This window comes from Biomphalaria glabrata, chromosome 5, assembly GCF_947242115.1.
Source record: "Biomphalaria glabrata chromosome 5, xgBioGlab47.1, whole genome shotgun sequence".
NCBI lineage: Eukaryota > Metazoa > Mollusca > Gastropoda > Planorbidae > Biomphalaria > Biomphalaria glabrata.
Window position 1 is genome coordinate 30,103,486 of NC_074715.1, and position 27,804 is coordinate 30,131,289.

The following is a 27,804-nucleotide window of genomic DNA, read 5'->3' on the forward strand; positions in this document are numbered from 1 at the left end:
GTAGGCCTCTACATTTCTTTGATTTAGTGCTCCTTCGTCCCTAGTGCCAGTAGAGCATAAAGGTAGGCCTACATTTCTTTGATTTAGTGCTCCTTCGTCCCTAGTGCCAGTAGAGCATAAAGGTAGGCCTCTACATTTCTTTGATTTAGTGCTCCTTCGTCCCTAGTGCCAGTAGAGCATAAAGGTAGGCCTCTACATTTCTTTGATTTAGTGCTCCTTCGTCCCTAGTGCCAGTAGAGCATAAAGGTAGGCCTCTACATTTCTTTGATTTAGTGCTCCTAGTGCCAGTAGAGCATAAAGGTAGGCCTCTACATTTCTTTGATTTAGTGCTCCTAGTGCCAGTAGAGCATAAAGGTAGGCCTACATTTCTTTGATTTAGTGCTTCTAGTGCCAGTAGAGCATAAAGGTAGGCCTACATTTCTTGGATTTAGTGCTCCTAGTGCCAGTAGAGCATAAAGGTAGGCCTCTACATTTCTTTGATTTAGTGCTCCTAGTGCCAGTAGAGCATAAAGGTAGGCCTCTACATTTCTTTGATTTAGTGCTCCTAGTGCCAGTAGAGCATAAAGGTAGGCCTCTACATTTCTTTGATTTAGTGCTCCTAGTGCCAGTAGAGCATAAAGGTAGGCCTACATTTCTTTGATTTAAGCTCCTTCGTCCCTAGTGCCAGTAGAGCATAAAGGTAGGCCTCTACATTTCTTTGATTTAGTGCTCCTAGTGCCAGTAGAGCATAAAGTTAGGCCTCTACATTTCTTGGATTTAGTGCTCCTTCGTCCCTAGTGCCAGTAGAGCATAAAGGTAGGCCTCTACATTTCTTGGATTTAGTGCTCCTAGTGCCAGTAGAGCATAAAGGTAGGCCTCTACATTTCTTTGATTTAGTGCTCCTAGTGCCAGTAGAGCATAAAGGTAGGCCTCTACATTTCTTTGATTTAGTGCTCCTAGTGCCAGTAGAGCATAAAGGTAGGCCTACATTTCTTTGATTTAAGCTCCTTCGTCCCTAGTGCCAGTAGAGCATAAAGGTAGGCCTCTACATTTCTTTGATTTAGTGCTCCTTCGTCCCTAGTGCCAGTAGAGCATAAAGGTAGGCCTCTACATTTCTTTGATTTAGTGCTCCTTCGTCCCTAGTGCCAGTAGAGCATAAAGGTAGGCCTCTACATTTCTTGGATTTAGTGCTCCTAGTGCCAGTAGAGCATAAAGGTAGGCCTCTACATTTCTTGGATTTAGTGCTCCTAGTGCCAGTAGAGCATAAAGGTAGGCCTACATTTCTTTGATTTAGTGCTCCTTCGTCCCTAGTGCCAGTAGAGCATAAAGGTAGGCCTCTACATTTCTTGGATTTAGTGCTCCTAGTGCCAGTAGAGCATAAAGGTAGGCCTACATTTCTTTGATTTAAGCTCCTTCGTCCCTAGTGCCAGTAGAGCATAAAGGTAGGCCTCTACATTTCTTTGATTTAGTGCTCCTTATTCCCTAGTGCCAGTAGAGCATAAAGGTAGGCCTCTACATTTCTTGGATTTAGTGCTCCTAGTGCCAGTAGAGCATAAAGGTAGGCCTACATTTCTTTGATTTAGTGCTCCTTCGTCCCTAGTGCCAGTAGAGCATAAAGGTAGGCCTCTACATTTCTTTGATTTAGTGCTCCTAGTGCCAGTAGAGCATAAAGGTAGGCCTCTACATTTCTTTGATTTAGTGCTCCTTCGTCCCTAGTGCCAGTAGAGCATAAAGGTAGGCCTACATTTCTTTGATTTAGTGCTCCTTCGTCCCTAGTGCCAGTAGAGCATAAAGGTAGGCCTACATTTCTTTGATTTAGTGCTCCTTCGTCCCTAGTGCCAGTAGAGCATAAAGGTAGGCCTCTACATTTCTTTGATTTAGTGCTCCTTATTCCCTAGTGCCAGTAGAGCATAAAGGTAGGCCTCTACATTTCTTTGATTTAGTGCTCCTTCGTCCCTAGTGCCAGTAGAGCATAAAGGTAGGCCTACATTTCTTTGATTTAGTGCTCCTTCGTCCCTAGTGCCAGTAGAGCATAAAGGTAGGCCTACATTTCTTTGATTTAGTGCTCCTTCGTCCCTAGTGCCAGTAGAGCATAAAGGTAGGCCTACATTTCTTTGATTTAGTGCTCCTTATTCCCTAGTGCCAGTAGAGCATAAAGGTAGGCCTCTACATTTCTTGGATTTAGTGCTCCTAGTGCCAGTAGAGCATAAAGGTAGGCCTACATTTCTTTGATTTAGTGCTCCTTCGTCCCTAGTGCCAGTAGAGCATAAAGGTAGGCCTCTACATTTCTTTGATTTAGTGCTCCTAGTGCCAGTAGAGCATAAAGGTAGGCCTCTACATTTCTTTGATTTAGTGCTCCTTCGTCCCTAGTGCCAGTAGAGCATAAAGGTAGGCCTACATTTCTTTGATTTAGTGCTCCTTCGTCCCTAGTGCCAGTAGAGCATAAAGGTAGGCCTACATTTCTTTGATTTAGTGCTCCTTCGTCCCTAGTGCCAGTAGAGCATAAAGGTAGGCCTACATTTCTTTGATTTAAGCTCCTTCGTCCCTAGTGCCAGTAAAGCATAAAGGTAGGCCTACATTTCTTTGATTTAGTGCTCCTTCGTCCCTAGTGCCAGTAGAGCATGGAATGGATTGTCGGAATCTTTTTTCTAATACATTACTGACGTTACTTCAAAAAAAGAAGATAATTGCTCTTACGCATTTCATGAATCCATCTAGTCAATCTAGTCATGCATATTAGTCAGTGACTTAACCTCTGCTGAGTCTTTCCTGGCCAGTAAAACCAAAATAAGTAAAGATTGAGTCTTTACACCAAAACATACAAGACCAGATGAATACAATAAGTCTCTAACATACAAGACCAGATGAATACAATAAGTCTCTAACATACAAGACCAGATGAATACAATAAGTCTCTAACATACAAGACCAGATGAATACAATAAGTCTCTAACATACAAGACCAGATGAACACAAGGATACATATTGGACGTCATTTTCTTTGTCGAAAGAATGTCTCTGTAATTTGTAAGAGAAAACATCCAGCAGTGAACAAGTTACAATCCCCCCTTCAGCAGTGAACTAGTTACAACCCCCCCTTCAGCAGTGAACTAGTTACAATCCCCCCTTCAGCAGTGAACAAGTTACAATCCCCCCTTCAGCAGTGAACAAGTTACAACCTCCCCTTCAGCAGTGAACTAGTTACAATCCCCCCTTCAGCAGTGAACAAGTTACAATCCCCCCTTCAGCAGTGAACAAGTTACAATCCCCCCTTCAGCAGTGAACAAGTTACAATCCCCCCTTCAGCAGTGAATAAGTTACAATCCCATAAAAAACACATTTGCACATTTGAGCACAAGATGCTTGTATTGAACTAGTTTTGTTGATATAGACATCTGTGTGTCCGACCGGATTTCCTTGTTTACAAACGTATGTTAAATAAGCTCCATGGATGTTATGTTTTTAACTTTAATGGTTTCTTTGCTAATGTTTGTTTGTATTCTAAATTATCATTTATCAGGTAAACTTTGAATAGACTCTATTATTGACATAATCTAGATCAAAATCTGATATATAATCATTATAATGTAACTGTTTACTTTAACTTTAGACACATTTGAGACCAAAAGAAAATCCGCTGCCGAGGACCAACGCAGACGGCGAAAAGAAAATCTAAATCGACCACCTGCGTATAATGGTTATGGTTGCCCTGAATGTGGCAAAATATGTAGGTCACAGCTGGGGCTGCGCCGTCACAGGAAATACTGCATTCCTCACTAAAATCTTTGGACTCGAAGACAAGCCTTATTTTTATTATTACTTTAGACAAGTTAACAAACTGGGTTGTGAAAAAACAGCTCTTTTGTTATAAAGAGTCTACAGAGAGTTGTATAAAATATTTGTCATATCGGAACAAAACTAAATCAAAGTCTATATCTTTAGTAGTCTAGAGTGTCTTCACTTCGCACTAAATAAAATATTTTGAGATGAAGATGTTTAGAGATAATTATTATTGGTTCTTAAAATATGATTTGCCCAGGGATAATGGTTCTCAACGTATTCGCAGTAACTTCGACGTGAAGTGGGGCGTTACAGTGTCATGATATGACAGGTTAAGAGATTTTAACCTCTTGGATGGTTCAAAGGGTCAAATAAAATCAAACATTCTTATCTCGATTCCATGGTTAGAATAGGTTCCAAATGACAAAACACAAAGAATGTCCGCATTAAAGTTTGTGCAGTTAGGAATGTTTCATAGAATGTGTGTGTGTGTGTGTGTATAAACTACTGTAAGGCAAATATTGAAACAGAAGTATAGTAGTCTAATATGCACTAACAAATACTATATTACATGTCAGTGTAAAGGCTAACTTTATTCTTCTAAACGGTCCATATGAAAAGATCTACACGATGTTTCAAATTCACATCCGTCCCTCAACTAACTCTTCTTAGTTCCGTCATGCGACATGTCAACAACCTAGATCACTGGATTTATCTATACTTTACAATAGCATTTCTGGTCAGACAAAAACAACAAGCACATTTACTCTATAAGGTCCTTTTGTCAATTATGAGCATGGTGCCATGTGGTATGCGCTCACGTTGGTATCTCGTTGGTACTGGGTTCGAACACTTCCCACGGCCTCTGCCCGTACTGCGGGAAATTTGAGCGAAAATGTAACTGAAGGAACGCTCATGTAAACCTGTCAAACAAAGTCAATAAAACCCAGTCAATAAAATCCAGTCAATAAAACCCAGTCAATAAAACCCAGTCAATAAAACCCAGTACGGCGTTTTGTAAATTGAAACAGCTGCATTGGTACAAATACTAAAAAAACAATACACTAACGAAATTTCTAAAAAAATTTTGGTATGGACCATTTACTTAAAATCAAATTATTCCTTTAAAAAAAACAGAGACCAAAGCCTTTCTAGAATAAGAAATAAATCTTTTGGTGTCAGTTGAGGACGTGGGATCATAAAGTCAGATTGACTCGTTGTCTTACATACGGCGTCCTCGGTAAGCTTCATTTGTTTTCACTTACATAAAGTCCTAGGCGTACTCAAGTTGGCTAAAATTACATAAACGTCCTATGTGTCCTCAAGTTTGTTTCTCCTACATAATGTCCTATGTGTCCTCAAGTTTGTTTCTCCTACATAAAGTTCTAGGTCTCCAAAAGTTATTAAAGTCATTGGTCTCCAAAAGTTTGCTAAAATTACATAAAGTCCTAGGTCTCCAAAAGTTTGCTAAAATTACATAAAGTCCTAGGTCTCCAAAATTTCGTTTCCTCTAAAAAAAAAAAAAAGGTATCAAACTTTGTCTTTTGTTCAGATAACTTTGTTCTTTTGTTTGTTAGTTTGTTCCAATTAAATGATAAGCAACTCATTTTCTATTTTGTTTTCTCTGCAAATCAAGCGGGTGTTCAAGTATCTCTTATTGACAACTCCATATCCAAAACGTGTCAGAAAGGCTTGTGGGCCGATAGAGACTGGCTCAATTTAACAATGATTGTGGATACAAAAGGGGAAGTAATCACTCCAAGATCAGTCATGACTGTGTCTTTTCGAGAACGGGAAAGAATTGGAAAGCGTGAAATTGAGGTGATCTTTTTTAGTTTTACATTGTTAGTGCAGTAGGTTATTCTTCTAAATTTAATTTGATTAATTGTATTTTACGTATACTGATTGGTTTGAAAATTTGATTGTATTTATAATTTTTTTTATGCCTTCAACACCCAAAGAAACATGCACAACTTCCTATACCCTAAAAACGTGGCGATTATGACATGTTGCAAGTGATGAGAGGTTTCAACATAGATACCAACCAACCAAACAAATTGAAGAAAGTTTGAAGACATCCATAGGAGTGCGGCAAGGATGCAGTCAGTTCTGGCAGACCATAGTGACCTGTGCGGCAAGGATGCAGTCAGTTCTGGCAGACCATAGTGACCTGATAACAATTGTAAACGAAAACGCAAAGACCTTCCTTCAGGCCTGCCATTGAAAGAGGTTCTATGGAAATTAGTGCAGAAAATGGAAAGTACAATGGAAAGTACTAGTTGGTGGTGGAGATAGTACAATGGAAAGTACTAGTTGGTTGCATACAGTTGAATGACCAAACGTTAGAAGAAAATGACGCATTGAAATACTTAGGAATCAAACATATAAAGAGATTGAAAAAAAAAAAACGAAAAAAAAAACTTAGCATCCGCCCCCATGAGTAAACTGTAGATAATCTGAAAAAGTAACTGTAGTTTCCTAGTAGAATAGTTCTGGTAGTAGTGGTCTCTGTACTCCTAGATCTATATGGTTGTGAAAGTTGGACACTGAACACGGAGAATGAAAGGAGAATTTTAGATTTTGAGAGTCAATTCTACAGAAAACTGCTGAGTCTCAGATACCAGGGAAAGAAAACAAAAGACTTTGTACTTTTAATGGTCAAGACTCTGGCTGGCAAAAAGATTGAGACCAAAGCTGTGAGCTGGTTTGGTCGTATTGTAAGACAAGACTCATTGTCAAAAACTACCTTTCAAGGTAAAATGGAGACAGCACAAAGAAAGGGTCGCCTAAAGAAAAGCTGGCTAGAACCGGCCTCTCTCTCTCTCTCTCTCTCTCTCTCTCTAATCCGCTAGGAGGAATAGCTGCTGGAAGAGTGTAACAGCACCCCTATGACGAAAGGCAAGAGACAGACGAAGATGATGAATTATAAAGATTACAATATGAACATAGCTACTCCAGTAAGAGAGACTTGCTAGAAATATCAAGGCTGGTCGATAGAAAGACAATAAAAGAGCATTAATAACTTTATAATACAAAAACAAATGTATTACCAAAAGTTTCAAAGATTTAAATCATTTAAGGAGAGATGTTGTTTCATCTTCTATGGAGGACCTCGTAGAACACATCCCGCCGTTTGCCCGAGACATGTCTGCAACTAGATCTCCTCAAAACGTTCAACACCACGTCTTCACTAGCGCAATCTTTCTCGATGTTCTTCTGTCAGAACATTCGAATGCTTAGTTCTAGAGTCAACTTTTGCGTGACAGAAATACAAGTTTCGCGATAAAACTCTACTTAATATGAAGATAATCTTACCACCGCTGCAGATAGTCATACGAAGAAACAAAATATGCTTAGCAGGATGCTAATGGCCAGTAGGCTGCCTTCTTTTCTTCTTGACTTAATCTTGACCTGTTTTTACAGTGCACTCTAAAATACATTTCTGCAGCTCAGAGTGTGGGTACGCTTTAATATTGGACTGACCCGCCACTTAAACTTAAAATGATTGCACTCTTTGCAGACGCGAGGAGAATGTGGAGATCTAAGAAAATGCTTGGACCTTGCTGAAACTCTAGCAGTGCTCCCTCTCATTTCCATGCATGCTGTGATGGGTGTCCGCTACAATCCCACAACTAATTAACAATAATATTTCTGTAATATACAAATAAACTTAAAAATTATTTCGAAAACACTCTTCTGGAAAATACAAACATTGAAACTTAATGGGCTACCTTTAATTAGCATTTACTGCGTACATTTGATGACCAAGTACAGGGGGGGCCAAGATAAAAAGAGGCCCTGAGTCCAGACTGATATAAGAATAAGACTTCCAATGATGGGCGAAAAGAAGCCATATGAAAGTATACATTTCATATGGTTTTTAATAATATTAAGTTTTTTCTGTAAGTATTTGCACTCCTGTAATCATACTAGGCCTTTTTTTTTGGCCGCCTTGTATATTGGTAATATTTATTTAAAAAAAAACTGGAAAACTGTGCTATAATTACGGATATGTTTTTTTTTATTTTACTTGTATAACTTATATGGATTCCGCTGGGGAAGTTTACAGCACATATCAGACACTCCTGCTTTGATAAATGTAAATGGACAAACACAGTTGATATTGCCTGGGGAAGGGTGCGTCACAGATAAAAGTTTTAGAAACACTGTCTTTATAGGAGTCTGTTGGACCGTTGGGACGCCACAGAAGATCTGTCAACCCGCTTTCTCCTCTCTGCTCTTTGACATCTCTTCTTCTTTGACTGAATACAAAGGTCAATTAGCTTGAAATGTTATACAAGTTATAAATTAACAATCAAATTTGTAGAAAAATCGATTGAGCCGTTTTCGAAATAACTGTCCACCCAGGGTCCAATTTAGCAAGCTAACAGTAGGAATCGCAATACAAATGTAAGATAATTATCTGGTCCTCAGGTGTGCTCGTTTGTCTATAAGACCGAATGTTTGGTGAAAAAAATTCATGGCTGTTTCTGTTATGAAACAAATGGAGAGAAATACTACATCCAATACATCGAAATAGCAAAGTTGCAATACAGCAGAAATTATGTTATCTTCAACAACGGAAAGCCTAATGAAACGATGATTCTTCCACCTATTGTAAATGGTACTTTATTTTATTGCATTTACTCCTCAAGATAAATCGAGAAAGTCAAAGAAGATGAATGTACATTTGGTGTCTTTCGCGAGTTTACTCGAGACCAATCGTTATAAATTTACTCACAGGACTGGTCAAAGTCTGTTATTAGGTTTAGATCTATGTACAATCAGTTACCAGTATTCTTTACAGTTTACATTATCACTAAAATGGTCAGAGTCTGTTATTAGGTTTAGATCTATATACAATCAGTTACCAGTATTCTTTACAGTTTACATTATCACTAAAATGGTCAGAGTCTGTTATTAGGTTTAGATCTATATACAATCAGTTACCAGTATACTTTTCGACATCTCGGGCTAAATAGACTGATAGATGAAATGTTGTGAAAGTCAAACTATAATCTTTACAAAATTCAAACTATACTCTTAAAGACGAAAGTCTATTACTTTTTAGTTGGATACTCTACCACACTTAGCAGCTGTTTCCTATTCAGAATTTTATTCCGCTATCCGGGACACAAACAGGAACAACTCTTTTCGTTGAAAGGTATTTTTAGCAGGCCCTAAAAAGGGAAAAGGCCGCTTTTAGTTTTATGTAGTCTCTCTCTCCATCAAATACTACAAAAATGTGTAGGAACTATCTTGGGTATTTTTATATCTTGCAATGTTCTGATACAACGGCCACCATCTATCTTCTAAAATCCATCCGCCTCTTAATTAAATAAAATATATAATCCTTATCTGGACGTGTATATACAAGGACTTATCTATACTGGACGTGAGAGATCATTGTAAATTGACGTGTGATTGCTTGGTGACTTCTCGCGTCTATGTTCTACCGTCTAACCTTCCTTCTCTCCCCCACATTTTCTATGTATAAACTCCCCTGTGGCCAGCTGGGGCTAGATAGTCATCTACATCGGAGAAACGTTTGTTCTATTCAAATAAGGCCATTTAGTTATCTTGACTGGACCCATAGCGCTAGAAAAGAGAACCCAGACTTAAATGAGCTCAGAGGCCCATTTGAGCTCTCCTATCTGTTAGCTCAACAACTCCAGCCACTTCATGATATTTGCCTTATCACAGCCAGAGTGTCTCACATGTCTTTGGGCGAGTCTTCTTAACGAGACCAATCGTCAGAGAAGGTCTAAACACTGACCGTATCTTTCCTGTCCTCTTGACCGACCACTTTAGCGAGCTATTGGCTAGTTGATCAAAAGATCATGTTTCTGAGCTAATTAAAGTCCCCCTGTCTCTAATGTCTTCTAGCCACAAATCTAAACCTGTCTCATCTGATCGTAAGATGATTCTAGACTTTCTTCCTACCCCACGCTCGAGGATATACACATTCACATTGCTCTTCTGCCTTTCTCCTAAAAGCAGAACGCTGTCCAATGTCTATTTATTCTCAGATTTAGTCTATTATATTTTGGTGGAAAGTGAACTGACCAGTGACTTATACTAAATTGCTGTGTATGGTTTCTGCAAATAAAATAAAACTAGCATTACCCACCGAGTACGCCCGTTGATTTGTTCCCAGAATATATAATGTTTATTTCGCCATGGTTCCCTTCCATTATTCTTACTAAAAGCAATATATCGATACTTGTCGACCGGCGGCGTAGCATACGTCGCTATTTTGCAGGGCCGGCCTTATGCCACTGCAACCTATGCGTCCACAGTGTGCCCCGCCCTTTCATAGGACCCGCGCTAATTCTAGGTGCATAAATTATTAAATTAAACCATTTTAAAACTTATAACAGATTTCCCGCGGCCTCCTGATTTACCAGGAGCTCTTGGAAATCTCCTGAAATTGTAAAATATACGAAAAAGTCCTTGAAATATCCGTAAATTATTAAAATCTTTTGAAAGCTCATACAAATCTCCTGAAATATAGATAAAAATTGTCATTTTGGGGTGTTATTTAACATGGAAAACGCCACTCCTGCGCGCGATGAAAAAAGGACATTATGCAATACACGTAAATGTGGAATCTAGTGAAAGAAGCTTCCCGCGCCTCAAACTAATGAAGAATTACTTGAGGTCAACAATTCTCAAAGATAGCTTGAAACATTTGGTAATTCTTGCTACTGAGCGGGATCTATGTAGGAAACTGAATTATTATGATATACTGTATAACTTTGCTACACGCAAGGCTCGTAAAGTAGTTCTGTAGGTAGTAAAGAATTAATAAATGCATAGACGAATTTATTTTCTAATACAAACTCTTAAATTTCACTTTTTGTCCGCTTCCCTACCCAAACTTGGCCCCGCGAAATCCGTTTCGAACAGGGCCACACAATGTTTAAGTCTGGCGCTGCTATTTAGTGTTTGTAAAATGTTTGTAAAATGTTTTACATGATTCGGATGTTCCTTCAGAGTTGAAGATTTATTTTTTAGTCCAAACGTCCCGCAAGACGAAGGGGGATGGGAGCGGGCAGAATTTGACAGTCCAGCTCGCAGCCATCCGTAGCGACGTGTGAATACCCACGTGTTCTCCCCCCCCCCCTCTTGTTTTCTCGTTGACTATCTTCTCGTGTTAACTGTTGAGGGAAGAAGAGAATTATATATATAGATAATATATAACGCTACAACATACATTTCTTTGGATTTATTTTAGTAAATTGGACCAGCTCATGGTATCGAGTATCACTAACCTCTCCTCCTCTCTTGATCAACAAGTCAGTTCAGTCAGTCAGTCAGTCAGTCAGTTCAGTCAGTCAGTCAGTTCAGTCAGTCAGTCAGTCAGTCAGTGCTATGTTGTGCTTCTAAAACAGACTAGCTACACCCATTGATTTTTCCCAGGCTTTAGATTGTTTGCTATTAACGGAGCAAACATTTTAACGATCCCCCTAACATACGTTTTAGCCTTTGAATTATTGTACCGGCCCACTCTCTCACTCTCTCTCTCTCTCACTCTCTCTCTCTCTCTCTCTCACTCTCTCTCTCACTCTCACTCACTCACTCTGGACCCCTTTTAGTTGTTTTCATTCTGCACATCATAAAGTTCTCTGACATAGACTTTTGACATTTAGTTTAGAAAACACCTGACAGTGCTACAAAGTATCATTCCTTGCTCTCTCAAAACAAAAAAAAAAAACAAGGTTGCAAAGACAGTGTATTTGGAAACACAACTCAAAATTCACCCCCCCCCCCGAAGTGGTTCACCCAGGCAGGTAAAAAGGCAGGTTTCCATATTTTCATAAATAATATCCGAATAAGATTCTATTATGTATAAACTTAGATGTGTATAAAATTGGTTATGTATAAAGTTGGACATGTATCAACTTGGAAGTATATTGATCTATCTAGGTGTGACTACAACTGGACGTGTCTATTTTCAGATAATATAACCGTCACCCTGGGCCTAAATAGAGAACGTCCTTACGACATCACAAACTCCAACTGCAATTATACTTTCTCAACCACTTTACTACAATCCAATTTGGATTTCTGTGTCTGGGGACTGAGCTATCCAAAGCTACGCTATGATTTTGGCGGCTCGGTTGATGACTGTCTTACCATAGAGTTTGTTAATGTTAATGAGACTATGTCACTTTCTGTCAAGTATGAGGATAGTTGTAACCGCAGCAGAAAGTTCACATGCTATGTTTACGGTGAGGAAGCATCGTCTTTCTCTTTCTCTCTCTCTCTCTCTCTCTCTCTATCTATCTATCTATCTATCTATCTGTCTATGTTGTTCTCTATTAATCTTTCTCTATCTTTTGTTTAAATGAGTTGATGGATAGCTGATTGATGGAAATGAGATGGATGGCTATGGGATGCAATCCTACATTGTAGTTTACATCTCTATCACACACCTAAATTACCACCTGATAAGACACCTGATCACTTATCTGGTCAATTTAATAACTCACTTTCTAAAATTATCTCAAATAATACTTCTAAATAGCTTGCAAACTCTTCTATGGTATTTGAGGGTCTGGACACGATTTCGAAAAGGACTCTAACGATGTTTCTAGAAATTTGACAGTTTATAATATATAGATATCATTTTGAAAACAATGACTAACAAATTCGTCTCTCATTAAAAACTCTAGTTTTACCTGTATAATTGTTCAAAATATAATCATTTTAAAATTAAATTTGGTTTTATTTGAGCCCACTTTCAGCTCTCGACTCAAATGTTTCTTAGTATTGAGTAAAGAGTTGACTTTCATGAACCGTCTTGTGTAGAAATGAGTTTGACTGTTATAGAAGAACTGGCTTGTGTAAACTCACTGGAGAGATAATGGCAACATTGACGCATTACAAGAAATAAATAGAAGGAAATGATAGGGACAATTATAGGCTTTATAAAAAAGAAATGGATTATTTGTTCAATGTTCTTTGTTTACTTGGATGAATGAGTCATGTTTGTATTGATGGTTCACTTGGACGAATCTGTTTCAGTGTTCTTCCTATGTGATTCTATTATTAGTATTTCCTCTGATACTTTGTGTGCTCGGCTGGTGATCTTGTGGTTACAGCTATACATCTACGTACATGTAAATATTTTATAAAATATATAAGAACTAATGATAATCACAAAAAAAGATCATTCCTCAGTAATAGAGTATGTTATAACCGATCATTCTTCAGCATGGGCGTAGCCAGGATTTTTTTTCGGGGGGGGGGGGTTTGGGGGGGAATGCCCCCCCGCGGAAAAAATTATATATATGTGTGTGTGTGTGTGTACATAATTAATCTTTATTACATTCGGACCCTTTCGGAAGACGCTTATTGTGCCCTAGAATAGGTTCTTTCTGGAATTAGTGGAAAACTTGTAGACTCCCCGCCCTTGCTGGTATTGAAAGCCAACAAAATGCATATTCTGAGGTATCTACAGTGCATTATCTTGCTATTAAAAAGTTTTATTTCAAAACCTAATGTTCTATTCTCACTGACTTAGACCCTCTCGCACCGTTCGGCTCATTGGGCGGCAAGCTGTTTCCGCAAAAATCTGTCACTGGCAATGTCTGAAGCCTCTTCCCACCTGCTCTGGGGACCTCAATGAAAGTGTGGCGCCAAGTTGTACTAGGATGTCATCGCAACTCTTATTATGCGGAATTCATTTTGTCGGAGAACATGTCCCGCAAAACTTCATGCGACGCTCTGTCACAACATAAATAAGGGTTCGACATATGATTTCTTTGATTTAGACCCGATCTCTATAACTGACTCCTAAAATCTGTCTTAGCCATCTTTGTTGAGCCACATTTAGTGTTTTTCAATTTCGGCAGATGACTATTCACACTTTATTAATGGAGCCCAGCCACTGGTAGAAATTTGTAACCTCTCTTGACTACGCTCTTGGAATTATATGTCTGTATTTCGCTTTAGATTTTATATCGAAAAGGAAAGTTTTATCGTCAAAATCATCTAAAACTAAAAAAATCTCTGGAGTTTGTTTTTTTTTAAATTCAAACCCCCATTTAGCTACGGTCATAGACTTTGGTGACTGTAGTTTGCTTTAAAATAATATTGAAGAGAGAGATTTTCAACTCAAAACGCTCTGTAGGGGAATTTTAAACTCAAAACTATTTGAAGGTTTTTTACATTTTTTTTTAAAAGCCATCTGGAGGAGGGGGATTTAAACTCAAAATCCCTCATTAGCTTAGCTACGCTCAAAGAATTTTAGTGTGTAATTTTGCTTTTTTATATTGAAGAGGTTTTTTTAGCATCAAAACACTCTGAAGGGGGATTTAAACTCAAAACTCCTTTGGCTACGCTCATAGAATTTTCAGTGTGTAATTTGCTTTCTTTATATTGAGAGGGGGTTTATCGTTATTTTTAGAGGCGGTTTAAAGTCAAATTCTTCCTTAGCTGTTTTCTTGGAATTTGGGGATTGTCGTTTGCATTGTTTTTAGTTTTGTTTATAGAAGAGGGAGACTTAACTGCAAAACCCCTGGTAGGGGGGTTTAAACTCAAAACCCCTTTAGGGGGTTTTAAACTCAAAACCCCTGGTAGGGGGTTTTAAACTCAAAACCCCTGTAGGGGGGTTTAAACTTAAAACCCCTGGTAGGGGGTTTTAAACTCAAAACCCCCTGATAGAGGGATTTTTATCTCAAAACTCCTGATAGGTTTTTTTTTTACTAAAAACCCTCTGTTAGGGGGTTTTAAACTCAAAACCCCCTGGTAGAGGGTTTTTTACTCAAAACCCCCTCGGCTGTGCTGTGGTAAGTAATGATTTAGTATTAAAATCTCACCTAAAATAAACAAAATTAAAGCAAAAAATCAGTCACTGAATTCCGTTCCCCCCCCCCTGCGGGGGGATTTCATTTCGGGGGGGGGGGGGGAGGTTGAACCCCCAAACCCCCCCCCCCCGGCTACGCCCATGTTCTTCAGTAACAATACCCTTTAATATAACCCGATCATTCACTTGTTACAGTATGTTATAACCCTATCATTCCTCAGTGATACAGTATATTATAACCGTGAAGACTACGACTACAGCCATTTTCAACAGCACAGTACCATACATTGAAACACCACAGACAGGTAAGTGTACGCCACTTGCAGCGGTTCCGTCTCCTCGTAGAATAGAACTTCACTTCAAATTGAATAAACACATGGAGGACTAGAAATTGAGAACACTCTTACCTAGATTCAGTATGAATAACTTTACAAATAAAATTATAAATAAGAAATCGCAAAAATATAATTGTTAAGCTAAACCCCTGCTTTAGATATACATATCAAACTCTTTTTTAGCGACACCCTATAGGGGAAACGCCGCTATTAGTTCGTGTGGTCTATGTGTTCGTCTGTCACGTTAAGATCACCAAAACTAGAAGTGATATTTAAAATCCGATATGATATTTAAGACCTTGCAATGTTCTGGTGCAAGTAATTTTTATTATTTTAAATTCAATGTGTTTATATTAAATAAATAATATCAGAAGTTTTAGGAGAGGCAAGTTTTCATAACAGGTCACAGACTTCTTCATTGATGGCTTTGTCTTCATTGATGGCTTTGTCTTCATTGATGGCTTTGTCTTCATTGATGGCTTTGTCTTCATTGATGGTTTTGTCTTCATTGATGGTTTTGTCTTCATTGATGGCTTTGTCTTCATTGATGGTTTTGTCTTCATTGATGGCTTTGTCTTCATTGATAGCGTTGTCTTCATTGATGTTTTTGTCTTCATTGATGGCTTTGTCTTCATTGATAGCTTTGTCTTCATTGATGGTTTTGTCTTCATTGATGGATTCGATATTGAAAATTAATAATTTGCATCTATGTCTTCTATTGTTACAATCGAAAATATTAATGTCTCATTATTATTTTTGTTCCATTAATTAGCTAACGTATTTAGTATTATACTCAAATGTTTATTAATTAATTAAGATTATTGTTCCGAGGTAGTGCACGCTTAGGTTATCTCTCAAATGAATTCGCAGTCCTGTCCTTTCGATATGCACTTGTCTTCAATCTAAATAGAATCCATATTAAGATCTAAGTTAATTAATAATTCGAAAACAACTTTAAGATTATTAAACAATGAAAATTGAAAACATGGATTGGAAGTGTTTGAGAAGCGATATGGTGTTATGTAACAAAAACTAGATCTAATTAAGATTTAGAATCATTTACATAGATCCATTTGACCGTGTTCTTCTATCCTTCGATATCAATTCTTCGTGTACATCATGTGATTTTATCCCATTATTATAACAAAGCAAACCGTTACAGTTCATTAAGCACTGCTCTTACGCCTTTGCGTACATTTGGTCAGTGGATCAGACAATGTCAACAAACTGTAGTCGAACAAATGCTTTCTTGGCCCTTATCAATTTATAGAAAAACAATCATAACCTGGCAAAAGATTTTAAAAAGAGCTTTTAGCTGTTCTTAGCGCAAGCTAGGTCATGAAAATACATTTTCTCTTTTAGACCTTGCAATCTATAGGGTGGATGATGTAAAAGTCATTTGTTTCTGTGGCCCACAGTTAACGAGGGTGTCATGTGGCCAGCACAACGACCAATCGCCTTTACTTATCCCTAACTAATGGATGGGCTCAGGGCTGCCCAAAGATCCCGAAATTAAAAATCCCAGTCTCCGAACCAGAGAACCCCGGTTCAGAGCTTTACCACTCAGCCACCGCGCCTCCTCAAAGGCATGTCATAACTGGTTAGATTTTCATGTTATCGCCCACCGCAACTTGGAGAATTCGTGAATTTAGTGATAAGTAAGTCAGTCAGTCAGTTAGAACTCTAGAATTATAGAAACATATATATGAATTATTTATGAATTCTGCTATACCAATTAATTTTATCATTTTTTTTTGTTTGTTTTGGATCATTTCAGAAGCGACCAGGTCTGCCTTCTCCGTGGCCTCAATTCTGTTAGCTCTAATTGTTCTTGCCGTCTGTTCTTTCGGCCTCTATTATTATTGTAAGAAATTGTCCTGAGTGTTAAAGTATGCGTTTCATTTTAGTTTGTGTTTCATTATAGTCTGTGTTTCATTATAGTCTGTGTTTCATTATAGTCTGTGTTTTATTGTAGTCTGTGTTTCATTGTAGTCTGTGTTTCATTGTAGTCTGTGTTTCATTGTAGTCTGTGTATCATTATAGTCTGTGTTTCATTGTAATCTGTGTTTCATTGTAGTCTGTGTTTCATTATAGTCTGTGTTTCATTGTATTCTGTGTTTCATTGTAGTCTGTGTATCATTATAGTCTGTGTTTCATTGTAATCTGTGTTTCATTGTAGTCTGTGTTTCATTATAGTCTGTGTTTCATTGTATTCTGTGTTTCATTGTAGTCTGTGTTTCATTGTAGTCTGTGTTTCATTGTAGTCTGTGTTTTATTGTAGTCTGTGTTTCATTATAGTCTGTGTTTCATTATAGTCTGTGTTTCATTGTAGTCTGTGTTTCATTACAGTCTGTGTTTCATTGTAGTCTGTGTTTCATTGTAGTCTGTGTTTCATTATAGTCTGTGTTTCATTGTAGTCTGTGTTTTATTGTAGTCTGTGTTTCATTATAGTCTGTGTTTCATTATAGTCTGTGTTTCATTGTAGTCTGTGTTTCATTGTAGTCTGTGTTTCATTGTAGTCTGTGTTTTATTGTAGTCTGTGTTTCATTATAGTCTGTGTTATTATAGTCTGTGTTTCATTGTATTCTGTGTTTCATTGTAGTCTGTGTTTCATTGTAGTCTGTGTTTTATTGCAGTCTGTGTTTCATTGTAGTCTGTGTTTCATTGTAGTCTGTGTTTCATTATAGTCTGTGTTTCATTACAGTCTGTGTTTCATTGTAGTCTGTGTTTCATTGTAGTCTGTGTTTCATTGTAGTCTGTGTTTCATTGTAGTCTGTGTTTTATTGTAGTTTGTGTTTCATTATAGTCTGTGTTTCATTATAGTCTGTGTTTCATTGTATTCTGTGTTTCATTGTAGTCTGTGTTTCATTGTAGTCTGTGTTTCATTGTAGTCTGTGTTTTATTGTAGTCTGTGTTTCATTATAGTCTGTGTTATTATAGTCTGTGTTTCATTGTAGTCTGTGTTTCATTATAGTCTGTGTTTTATTGTAGTCTGTGTTTCATTGTAGTCTGTGTTTCATTGTAGTCTGTGTTTCATTGTAGTCTGTGTTTCATTGTAGTCTGTGTTTCATTGTAGTCTGTGTTTTATTGTAGTCTGTGTTTTATTGTAGTCTGTGTTTCATTGTAGTCTGTGTTTCATTGTAGTCTGTGTTTCATTGTAGTCTGTGTTTCATTGTAGTCTGTGTTTCATTGTAGTCTGTTGGTCAGTGCAATTATGTGTGCCATGAACATAGCCTGCGCACCTGAAGTATGCACAAATTAGATCCAGGTCATATATTTATAAGGCGATCACGAAAAGGATTTCAGTTGTTGTTTTTTTATAATTCCTCTATTCACCTTGCAAATTCAGGGGCACTGCGGTTGTAAATTATTTTAAAAATCTATAATTCATTAGTAATATTCGCTCTTACGAAACAATTACAGCTTCGTAGCGAAGGAATTGTCTTTTTGTGAACGTATTTTTTGTTATTTTACTTGTTGTAACCCGATGACATGACTGACTTCAAGATAGAAACATAACAGAATGGCATTGGGAAGGTCTACATTTTAGCATCCAAAAACTTAGAAGGTGACACAAATAGGATGGCTTGTGGGTTAGGAGTACAGTACTATCATTTTAGTGTACTCAGACGCTATCATAAAAATGTTTCTCTTGATTATAAATGCTTACAAATGTATTGTCTGTTCCAGATACACATTACTACGATTCGGGTAAGTGCTCCTATGTTGTGCTATTTGTAATGTATATTTTCATAAGATGTCAGACTGTTCTGCAATAGCATATTACTTTAGGGTTATCAAGATGTAGTGAAGTGGATACTTTTTCAGGCCACACCGGCCACCCAAATATCCACGTGACCCTTTCCCCTTGTGTCCGCGTAAAAAGGCAGAACAACGTGGGCACTGTCCATTCTACCGGCATCTCTTGTCACTGTAGTGTCTGTACGTTACTGGACCTACTTCGTCTCCACTCCCTGTTTGTGCCTGGTTCTACACCATGTGTTTATGTAGGGCTGCAGGTAATTACATTTTACTTTCTTATATTAGATTGTAAGTTTATTTAGTAGTCTACATAGAATATCGCTACCCCGGATTTCGTCCACATTGTTGGACTATCGTTATTTTTAGAAAACCAGCATGTAAATGATTCCATTTGTTGAATTGTGTACCTTTAGTATACCATACGAATTAGATCATATATAGAATGTTAAATGTCCATCTTGTTAATCTAATTCTACAACCAGTGTGTAGATACTGGCTTTTTATGAACCAGTTGTTCTATTTAATTGTTATTGTCATTTAGTTTTATAATGTTTCGGGTGTTCCATATCTCTCTTGTGTTTGTAAAAGAGATGATTGGTTTACACTATAGGATTTTCTTTTTGTTTTTTGTTAAGATTTAGTATTTAGACTTCGATGTTGTGTCTACAACTTGGTCTAACCATTTAGGCTTATTAATTATGTTTAGTTTATGCCCATGTGTAATTATGTTTTATGTTTGCCTTTGGCAAGTCTTTAGTGTGTAATAAAGAAATTGAAATCGGCCTACGAGTTGCCTTCGTCGTGTCATTTAGAATTTAGTTGTGCCAAGCTCACCACAAGGAGATTACGGACAGACCCGCTTAAACTAATTGTAGACGTTTTGGTAAAGAGCAGAGAGTATACTCCGTCTCGGAAACATGGTTGCATCATATTTTCTACATCTGTGAAATATATGTGATAATTAAACAACTTGGGGAAACTTACAAGTAGGATTTTGATTTTAATATCGGTCCTTTGAATTGGTCTTTCACCCACGAATATAATTTGAGAAAAATAATACAATTAGGACATTCTCTATTATTGCAATTTGCAATACTAAATAATTCTTTTAGGGTTATGGTGTAGCCTAAAGATTAAAATGTTATATTTATTCAAAATCTAAAAACGTTTTTTTTTCCCACTTGCAGGAACTCAAGGGGAAGATGAGAATCAAGTTAAAGAAACAGGTATAAATATACACTGAGTAGATTTCAAATTTAGGATTCTCTCTCCTGTCTTTTACAAGTTTCTCTCCCCTGCCTCTTGTAGCCTACAACGCTGCGTTACTTCAAACTGGAACGCACCTAAGAAGGGCGACACGTCCTCACGAAAAGAAAAAGAGCAGGGGGGTGATCAATTTTACCTTTCAAGGGGGAAACTTGTCTGAATATTAACTAAGTAAAATGATTTAATTAGCGATGCTTCAAAAAATTTAAATTAAATTTTAAGCAAGAGATATGTCTTTTTCTAAGGATCTTTTCAAATGTATTCCCCTTTTCGTGGGAAGCTTCTATAACCAATTTCAAAACGACTCCACACATATATCTTGACTTTCTGTCAGAATGGGTCGCAATTCGTTAAGTTGACGAATTTTGTGTGACAAAAGAAAAATAAAGGGTCGCCGGCTAGACATCTTACTTAAGACGATCTGATCTTATGACAATGACGCCCATTCTCAGACGCCCGTGTGCGCTATGTACCTCCAATGGTTTTTCGTTGAATGGTATTGTCCAATGCTTCCTCATTTTGAAAAGGAATTACTTGGAGCTGCGACTTCACTAGAATAACTAAGTGGGCTCCAATACAATATTTCAATGCGACTTCACTAGAATAACTAAGTGGGCTCCAATACAACATTTCAATGCGACTTCACTAGAATAACTAAATGGGTTCCAATACAACATTTCAATGCGACTTCACTAGAATAACTAAGTGGGCTCCAATACAACATTTCAATGCGACTTCACTAGAATAACTAGTTGGGCTCCAATACAACATTTCAATGTGACTTCACTAGAATAACTAAGTGGGCTCCAATACAACATTTCAATGCGACTTCACTAGAATAACTAAGTGGGTTCCAATACAACATTTCAATGCGACTTCACTAGAATAACTAAGTGGGTTCCAATACAACATTTCAATGCGACTTCACTAGAATAACTAAGTGGGCTCCAATACAACATTTCAATGTGACTTCACTAGAATAACTAAGTGGGCTCCAATACAACATTTCAATGCGACTTCACTAGAATAACTAAGTGGGCTCCAATTGCAATACAACATTTCAATGTGACTTCACTAGAATAACTAAGTGGGTTCCAATACAACATTTCAATGCGACTTCACTAGAATAACTAAGTGGGTTCCAATACAACATTTCAATGCGACTTCACTAGAATAACTAAGTGGGTTCCAATACAACATTTCAATGCGACTTCACTAGAATAACTAAGTGGGTTCCAATACAACATTTCAATGCGACTTCACTAGAATAACTAAGTGGGCTCCAATACAACATTTCAATGTGACTTCACTAGAATAACTAAGTGGGTTGCAATTGCAATACAACATTTCAATGTGACTTCACTAGAATAACTAAGTGGGCTCCAATACAACATTTCAATGTGACTTCACTAGAATAACTAAGTGGGCTCCAATACAACATTTCAATGTGACTTCACTAGAATAACTAAGTGGGTTGCAATTGCAATACAACATTTCAATGTGACTTCACTAGAATAACTAAGTGGGCTCCAATACAACATTTCAATGTGACTTCACTAGAATAACTAAGTGGGCTCCAATACAACATTTCAATGTGACTTCACTAGAATAACTAAGTGGGTTCCAATACAACATTTCAATGCGACTTCACTAGAATAACTAAGTGGGTTCCAATACAACATTTCAATGCGACTTCACTAGAATAACTAAGTGGGCTCCAATACAACATTTCAATGTGACTTCACTAGAATAACTAAGTGGGTTGCAATTGCAATACAACATTTCAATGTGACTTCACTAGAATAACTAAGTGGGTTCCAATACAACATTTCAATGTGACTTCACTAGAATAACTAAGTGGGCTCCAATACAACATTTCAATGTGACTTCACTAGAATAACTAAGTGGGTTGCAATTGCAATACAACATTTCAATGTGACTTCACTAGAATAACTAGTTGGGCTCCAATACAACATTTCAATGTGACTTCACTTGAATAACTAGTTGGGCTCCAATACAACATTTCAATGTGACTTCACTAGAATAACTAAGTGGGCTCCAATACAACATTTCAATGTGACTTCACTAGAATAACTAGTTGGGCTCCAATACAACATTTCAATGTGACTTCACTAGAATAACTAAGTGGGCTCCAATACAACATTTCAATGCGACTTCACTAGAATAACTAAGTGGGCTCCAATACAACATTTCAATGTGACTTCACTAGAATAACTAAGTGGGCTCCAATACAACATTTCAATGCGACTTCACTAGAATAACTAAGTGGGTTCCAATACAACATTTCAATGCGACTTCACTAGAATAACTAAGTGGGCTCCAATACAACATTTCAATGTGACTTCACTAGAATAACTAAGTGGGCTCCAATACAACATTTCAATGTGACTTCACTAGAATAACTAAGTGGGCTCCAATACAACATTTCAATGTGACTTCACTAGAATAACTAAGTGGGCTCCAATACAACATTTCAATGTGACTTCACTAGAATAACTAAGTGGGCTCCAATACAACATTTCAATGTGACTTCACTAGAATAACTAAGTGGGTTCCAATACAACATTTCAATGCGACTTCACTAGAATAACTAAGTGGGCTCCAATACAACATTTCAATGTGACTTCACTAGAATAACTAAGTGGGTTCCAATACAACATTTCAATGCGACTTCACTAGAATAACCAAGTGGGCTCCAATACAACATTTCAATGTGACTTCACTAGAATAACTAAGTGGGCTCCAATACAACATTTCAATGTGACTTCACTAGAATAACCAAGTGGGTTCCAATACAACATTTCAATGCGACTTCACTAGAATAACTAAGTGGGCTCCAATACAACATTTCAATGTGACTTCACTAGAATAACTAAGTGGGCTCCAATACAACATTTCAATGTGACTTCACTAGAATAACTAAGTGGGCTCCAATACAACATTTCAATGTGACTTCACTAGAATAACTAAGTGGGCTCCAATACAACATTTCAATGTGACTTCACTAGAATAACTAAGTGGGCTCCAATACAACATTTCAATGTGACTTCACTAGAATAACTAAGTGGGTTGCAATACAACATTTCAATGCGACTTCACTAGAATAACTAAGTGGGCTCCAATACAACATTTCAATGTGACTTCACTAGAATAACTAAGTGGGCTCCAATACAACATTTCAATGTGACTTCACTAGAATAACTAAGTGGGCTCCAATTGCAATACAACATTTCAATGTGACTTCACTAGAATAACTAAGTGGGCTCCAATACAACATTTCAATGTGACTTCACTAGAATAACTAAGTGGGCTCCAATACAACATTTCAATGCGACTTCACTAGAATAACTAAGTGGGCTCCAATACAACATTTCAATGTGACTTCACTAGAATAACTAAGTGGGCTCCAATACAACATTTCAATGTGACTTCACTAGAATAACTAAGTGGGTTGCAATTGCAATACAACATTTCAATGTGACTTCACTAGAATAACTAAGTGGGCTCCAATACAACATTTCAATGTGACTTCACTAGAATAACTAAGTGGGCTCCAATACAACATTTCAATGTGACTTCACTAGAATAACTAAGTGGGCTCCAATACAACATTTCAATGTGACTTCACTAGAATAACTAAGTGGGCTCCAATACAACATTTCAATGTGACTTCACTAGAATAACCAAGTGGGTTCCAATACAACATTTCAATGCGACTTCACTAGAATAACTAAGTGGGCTCCAATACAACATTTCAATGTGACTTCACTAGAATAACTAAGTGGGCTCCAATACAACATTTCAATGTGACTTCACTAGAATAACTAAGTGGGCTCCAATACAACATTTCAATGCGACTTCACTAGAATAACTAAGTGGGTTGCAATTGCAATACAACATTTCAATGTGACTTCACTAGAATAACTAAGTGGGCTCCAATACAACATTTCAATGTGACTTCACTAGAATAACTAAGTGGGCTCCAATACAACATTTCAATGTGACTTCACTAGAATAACTAAGTGGGCTCCAATACAACATTTCAATGCGACTTCACTAGAATAACTAAGTGGGCTCCAATACAACATTTCAATGTGACTTCACTAGAATAACTAAGTGGGCTCCAATACAACATTTCAATGCGACTTCACTAGAATAACTAAGTGGGCTCCAATACAACATTTCAATGCGACTTCACTAGAATAACTAAGTGGGCTCCAATACAACATTTCAATGCGACTTCACTAGAATAACTAAGTGGGCTCCAATACAACATTTCAATGTGACTTCACTAGAATAACTAAGTGGGCTCCAATACAACATTTCAATGTGACTTCACTAGAATAACTAAGTGGGTTCCAATACAACATTTCAATGCGACTTCACTAGAATAACTAAGTGGGTTCCAATACAACATTTCAATGCGACTTCACTAGAATAACTAAGTGGGCTCCAATACAACATTTCAATGTGACTTCACTAGAATAACTAAGTGGGCTCCAATACAACATTTCAATGCGACTTCACTAGAATAACTAAGTGGGTTCCAATACAACATTTCAATGCGACTTCACTAGAATAACTAAGTGGGTTCCAATACAACATTTCAATGCGACTTCACTAGAATAACTAAGTGGGCTCCAATACAACATTTCAATGTGACTTCACTAGAATAACTAAGTGGGCTCCAATACAACATTTCAATGCGACTTCACTAGAATAACTAAGTGGGCTCCAATTGCAATACAACATTTCAATGCGACTTCACTAGAATAACTAAGTGGGCTCCAATTGCAATACAACATTTCAATGTGACTTCACTAGAATAACTAAGTGGGTTCCAATACAACATTTCAATGCGACTTCACTAGAATAACTAAGTGGGTTCCAATACAACATTTCAATGTGACTTCACTAGAATAACTAGGTGGGCTCCAATACAACATTTCAATGTGACTTCACTAGAATAACTAAGTGGGTTCCAATACAACATTTCAATGCGACTTCACTAGAATAACCAAGTGGGTTCCAATACAACATTTCAATGTGACTTCACTAGAATAACTAAGTGGGCTCCAATACAACATTTCAATGTGACTTCACTAGAATAACTAAGTGGGCTCCAATACAACATTTCAATATATGCTCCTCCCTCCCTTATCTTACGAGAACAAAAAATGTCAGGAGAAAATTCTGAAGCAGGAATACGGTTGGCGACGGGTTCCACTCCAGACCCAAAAGGGGGGGGGGCCTAACAGACCTTCCTAGACCCCATATCTTAGTAGGGTAGGGGAACCTGAAGCACCTCCAATACAATCTCCAGAAAGAAGACTCTACTTTAGAAAACAATTTTAAAATGAACTACAAAGCCCTATTTCCGAAACAAAAAATATACCGACTAGCGTTCTACGTAAATTTAGATTCCGAATGTATAGCAAATATTTATACAAAGTAAAACGGGAAAATCGTGGTTCTAATTCTATATAGCTCTAGGTGTCTTTTGATGTTCATTACATTCTTACGACCCTCCTGGACCACATTGTGGGAGACTACAGAGTCCTCAATCTCAATGTCTTCAGCTGGCTTAGGGGGACGCGAACTAATTTTTTTTGTCGGGGGTGCTACGTGTAAAAGTTTGAGAAATACTTTGTCAGGTGTTTCGAGGCAACCTTGCTTTCAACTTTTCTAAGAGATCTAAGGATTGGCTATTGACGTCATGTGGTAATTGTGCAAAGTAGTTAAACCCATCTGTCTGAGCTTGAATTTGACTGCCTCAGCTGACGAATAATATTACGGACAGTCTTAGAGGATTAGATGCATTATTGGACGACATTTTAAAATTTATTTTATCCCGGCAATTTACTATCAATATGTTTTTTTTTCTATTTGTCTTTAATGTGTCAGTTTAAAAGAAAAAAGAAACTGCTCTTAGAAAAGCAAATAGTACAACTGTCGAGACGCATTAGCCACAGGTTGCAAGATGTATCACATATGCCACAGGTTGCAAGATGTATCACATATGCCACAGGTTGCAAGATGTATCACATATGCCACAGGTTGCAAGATGTATCACATATGCCACAGGTTGCAAGATGTATCACATATGCCACAGGTTGCAAGATGTATCACATATGCCACAGGTTGCAAGATGTATCACATATGCCACAGGTTGCAAGATGTATCACATATGCCACAGGTTGCAAGATGTATCACATATGCCACAGGTTGCAAGATGTATCACTTGATCGTTTCGCATTCTAGTTTTAGATTATTATTGTTCGCTTTTTTTTAAAACTGAAATAATTAGATCGTCATGTACCAAAAGAACTTTAAAACTTTAGGACTCCTTGACTCCAACCTGTTCAGTATGTCCATCTGCTGGCCACATATAACCCCATCGTGTTAAGTATGTCCATCTGCTAACCATCTGCTGGCCACATATAACCCATGTGAACAGTTGGCCTTAGAAGTGGTCATAATATCTGTTGATAAATGTCATTGATGGTAAACTGATTCAGCTGTGTTGTTATTGTTTGTATTGATTTGGTCATCCTGTTTCATTCTATATTAAAAGTTACAGTACAAGCCTAGTGTTTTGTTCTTCAATGTATCATCAATCTCACTTACCCTTTGTTCTCACTAGTTAAAATGCAACTTTTCTGCACCTGCAAAGCACTTGCGTCACTTCTTTAGCACTATTATTTTGTTTTACATATTTAGCACTTATGTAGCACATATTTAGCACTTATTTAGTACTATAGCAATGGAGATGGATTGTATATTTTTTTGTAACTCTGCTCCTCCACAGAGTTGGACAAAACGGACGCAGAAACGTCAGGCAATACCACCGACATAGTGTCAGTCAAAAGCAAGATTGAACCATTTTGAAGCTGTTACCTTATATAGGTCATAGCATTGAAAATTGTCACATCGTTAAGGTCATTGCAGTGTCAAATTCTCTTCTCATCAAGATCATAGCACTGTGATGCTTCATTCGGACATAATTCAGTATCGCCGCGATGGTTTGCTCTCAGCTCTAGCTCAACGTCTAATTGTCTCCCCTTTTGTGATCCTAACAATCAGATCTCTGTTGATAGAAGCTACACCGATTCCCTGTTATTATTCAGGCATACATGCTTCGTTTTAGAAAGAGCATAATCACAGCTGTACTTTCACAGATCTGCCATTAACTTATACAATAATAGGTTTTTATTTATATCTTCTAAAACTTAGGCTTTTAATATTCAATTATGAGATGACACATTTCTCATCCATCACGCATCGCTGATCAATATATTTTTTTTTATCCAGACACCTCATAGACTCACTGATGAATAGTTTTATCATGATACATCTTTGATCATCAATCATATATCATTGACAAAAGAACTGACAGATTAGATTTTTTTTTCGCCATCTGTATCCACGCTCTGCATAGGAAGGAGGTGTTTATTGTACTAGTATTTTTTTTTCTTACAATTAGTTCTTTTTCTCTTACTGTCTCAAATATATGTATATATATGTGTGTGTGTGTGTATACGTGTGTTGATACTTTAAAAGCGCCTTTGTAAAGCTGCTGAATGATTCCTAGTAAATTGCTATAAAATCTCTCCTTTATTTCATTTTTTTAGTTTGTATATTTTTTTGTTAGTGTTTTTTTTTTCCTTTTCAATCTCTTTTTGAAATATTAATTTTTTTATAAAAATATTAATTATTTTCTAAGATTTTGGTAATGTTGTCAATTATCTTCAATTATGTTTTTTCAGGAGATTGTTATTGAGTTGATTACTTAGACTTTGGCCCTCCCGCGCCGTTTGGCTCATAGTGTGGGAAGTTTTCTCATAGGCC

General features: G+C 37.3%; 1 protein-coding gene across 5 annotated transcripts; it reads left to right on the top strand.

Moving 5' to 3' along the window:
• The first annotated feature begins 3,309 nt into the window (after positions 1 to 3,309).
• On the top strand, positions 3,310 to 27,568 carry LOC106058413 (uncharacterized). 5 transcript variants are annotated; one of them, XM_056028316.1, is made up of 10 exons: positions 3,368 to 3,408; positions 4,897 to 4,999; positions 5,396 to 5,580; positions 8,194 to 8,383; positions 11,721 to 11,993; positions 14,794 to 14,877; positions 16,685 to 16,771; positions 18,598 to 18,618; positions 19,857 to 19,895; positions 26,765 to 27,568. In XM_056028316.1, exons 3-10 carry the CDS (start codon positions 5,485 to 5,487, stop codon positions 26,842 to 26,844), a joined length of 870 nt encoding a protein of 289 aa, XP_055884291.1. In that variant the 5' UTR covers positions 3,368 to 3,408; positions 4,897 to 4,999; positions 5,396 to 5,484; the 3' UTR covers positions 26,845 to 27,568. The 5 variants fall into 5 exon arrangements, with proteins under 5 accessions (XP_055884293.1, XP_013071303.2, XP_013071294.2 ...); XM_056028317.1 differs by having other exon boundaries at positions 3,381 to 3,499; XM_056028318.1 differs by lacking the exon at positions 4,897 to 4,999 and having other exon boundaries at positions 3,310 to 3,408.
• Positions 27,569 to 27,804: the final 236 nt, after the last annotated feature.

Coding starts and splice junctions, on each gene's coding strand:
- LOC106058413 (XM_013215849.2), top strand. CDS start 3,427: ATGGATGTTATGTTTTTAACTTTAATGGTTTCTTTGCTAATGTTTGTT. Junction 16,772..18,597: donor TTTCGGCCTCTATTATTATT/GTAAGAAATTGT, acceptor TGTCTGTTCCAG/ATACACATTACTACGATTCG. Junction 18,619..19,856: donor TACACATTACTACGATTCGG/GTAAGTGCTCCT, acceptor TCCCACTTGCAG/GAACTCAAGGGGAAGATGAG.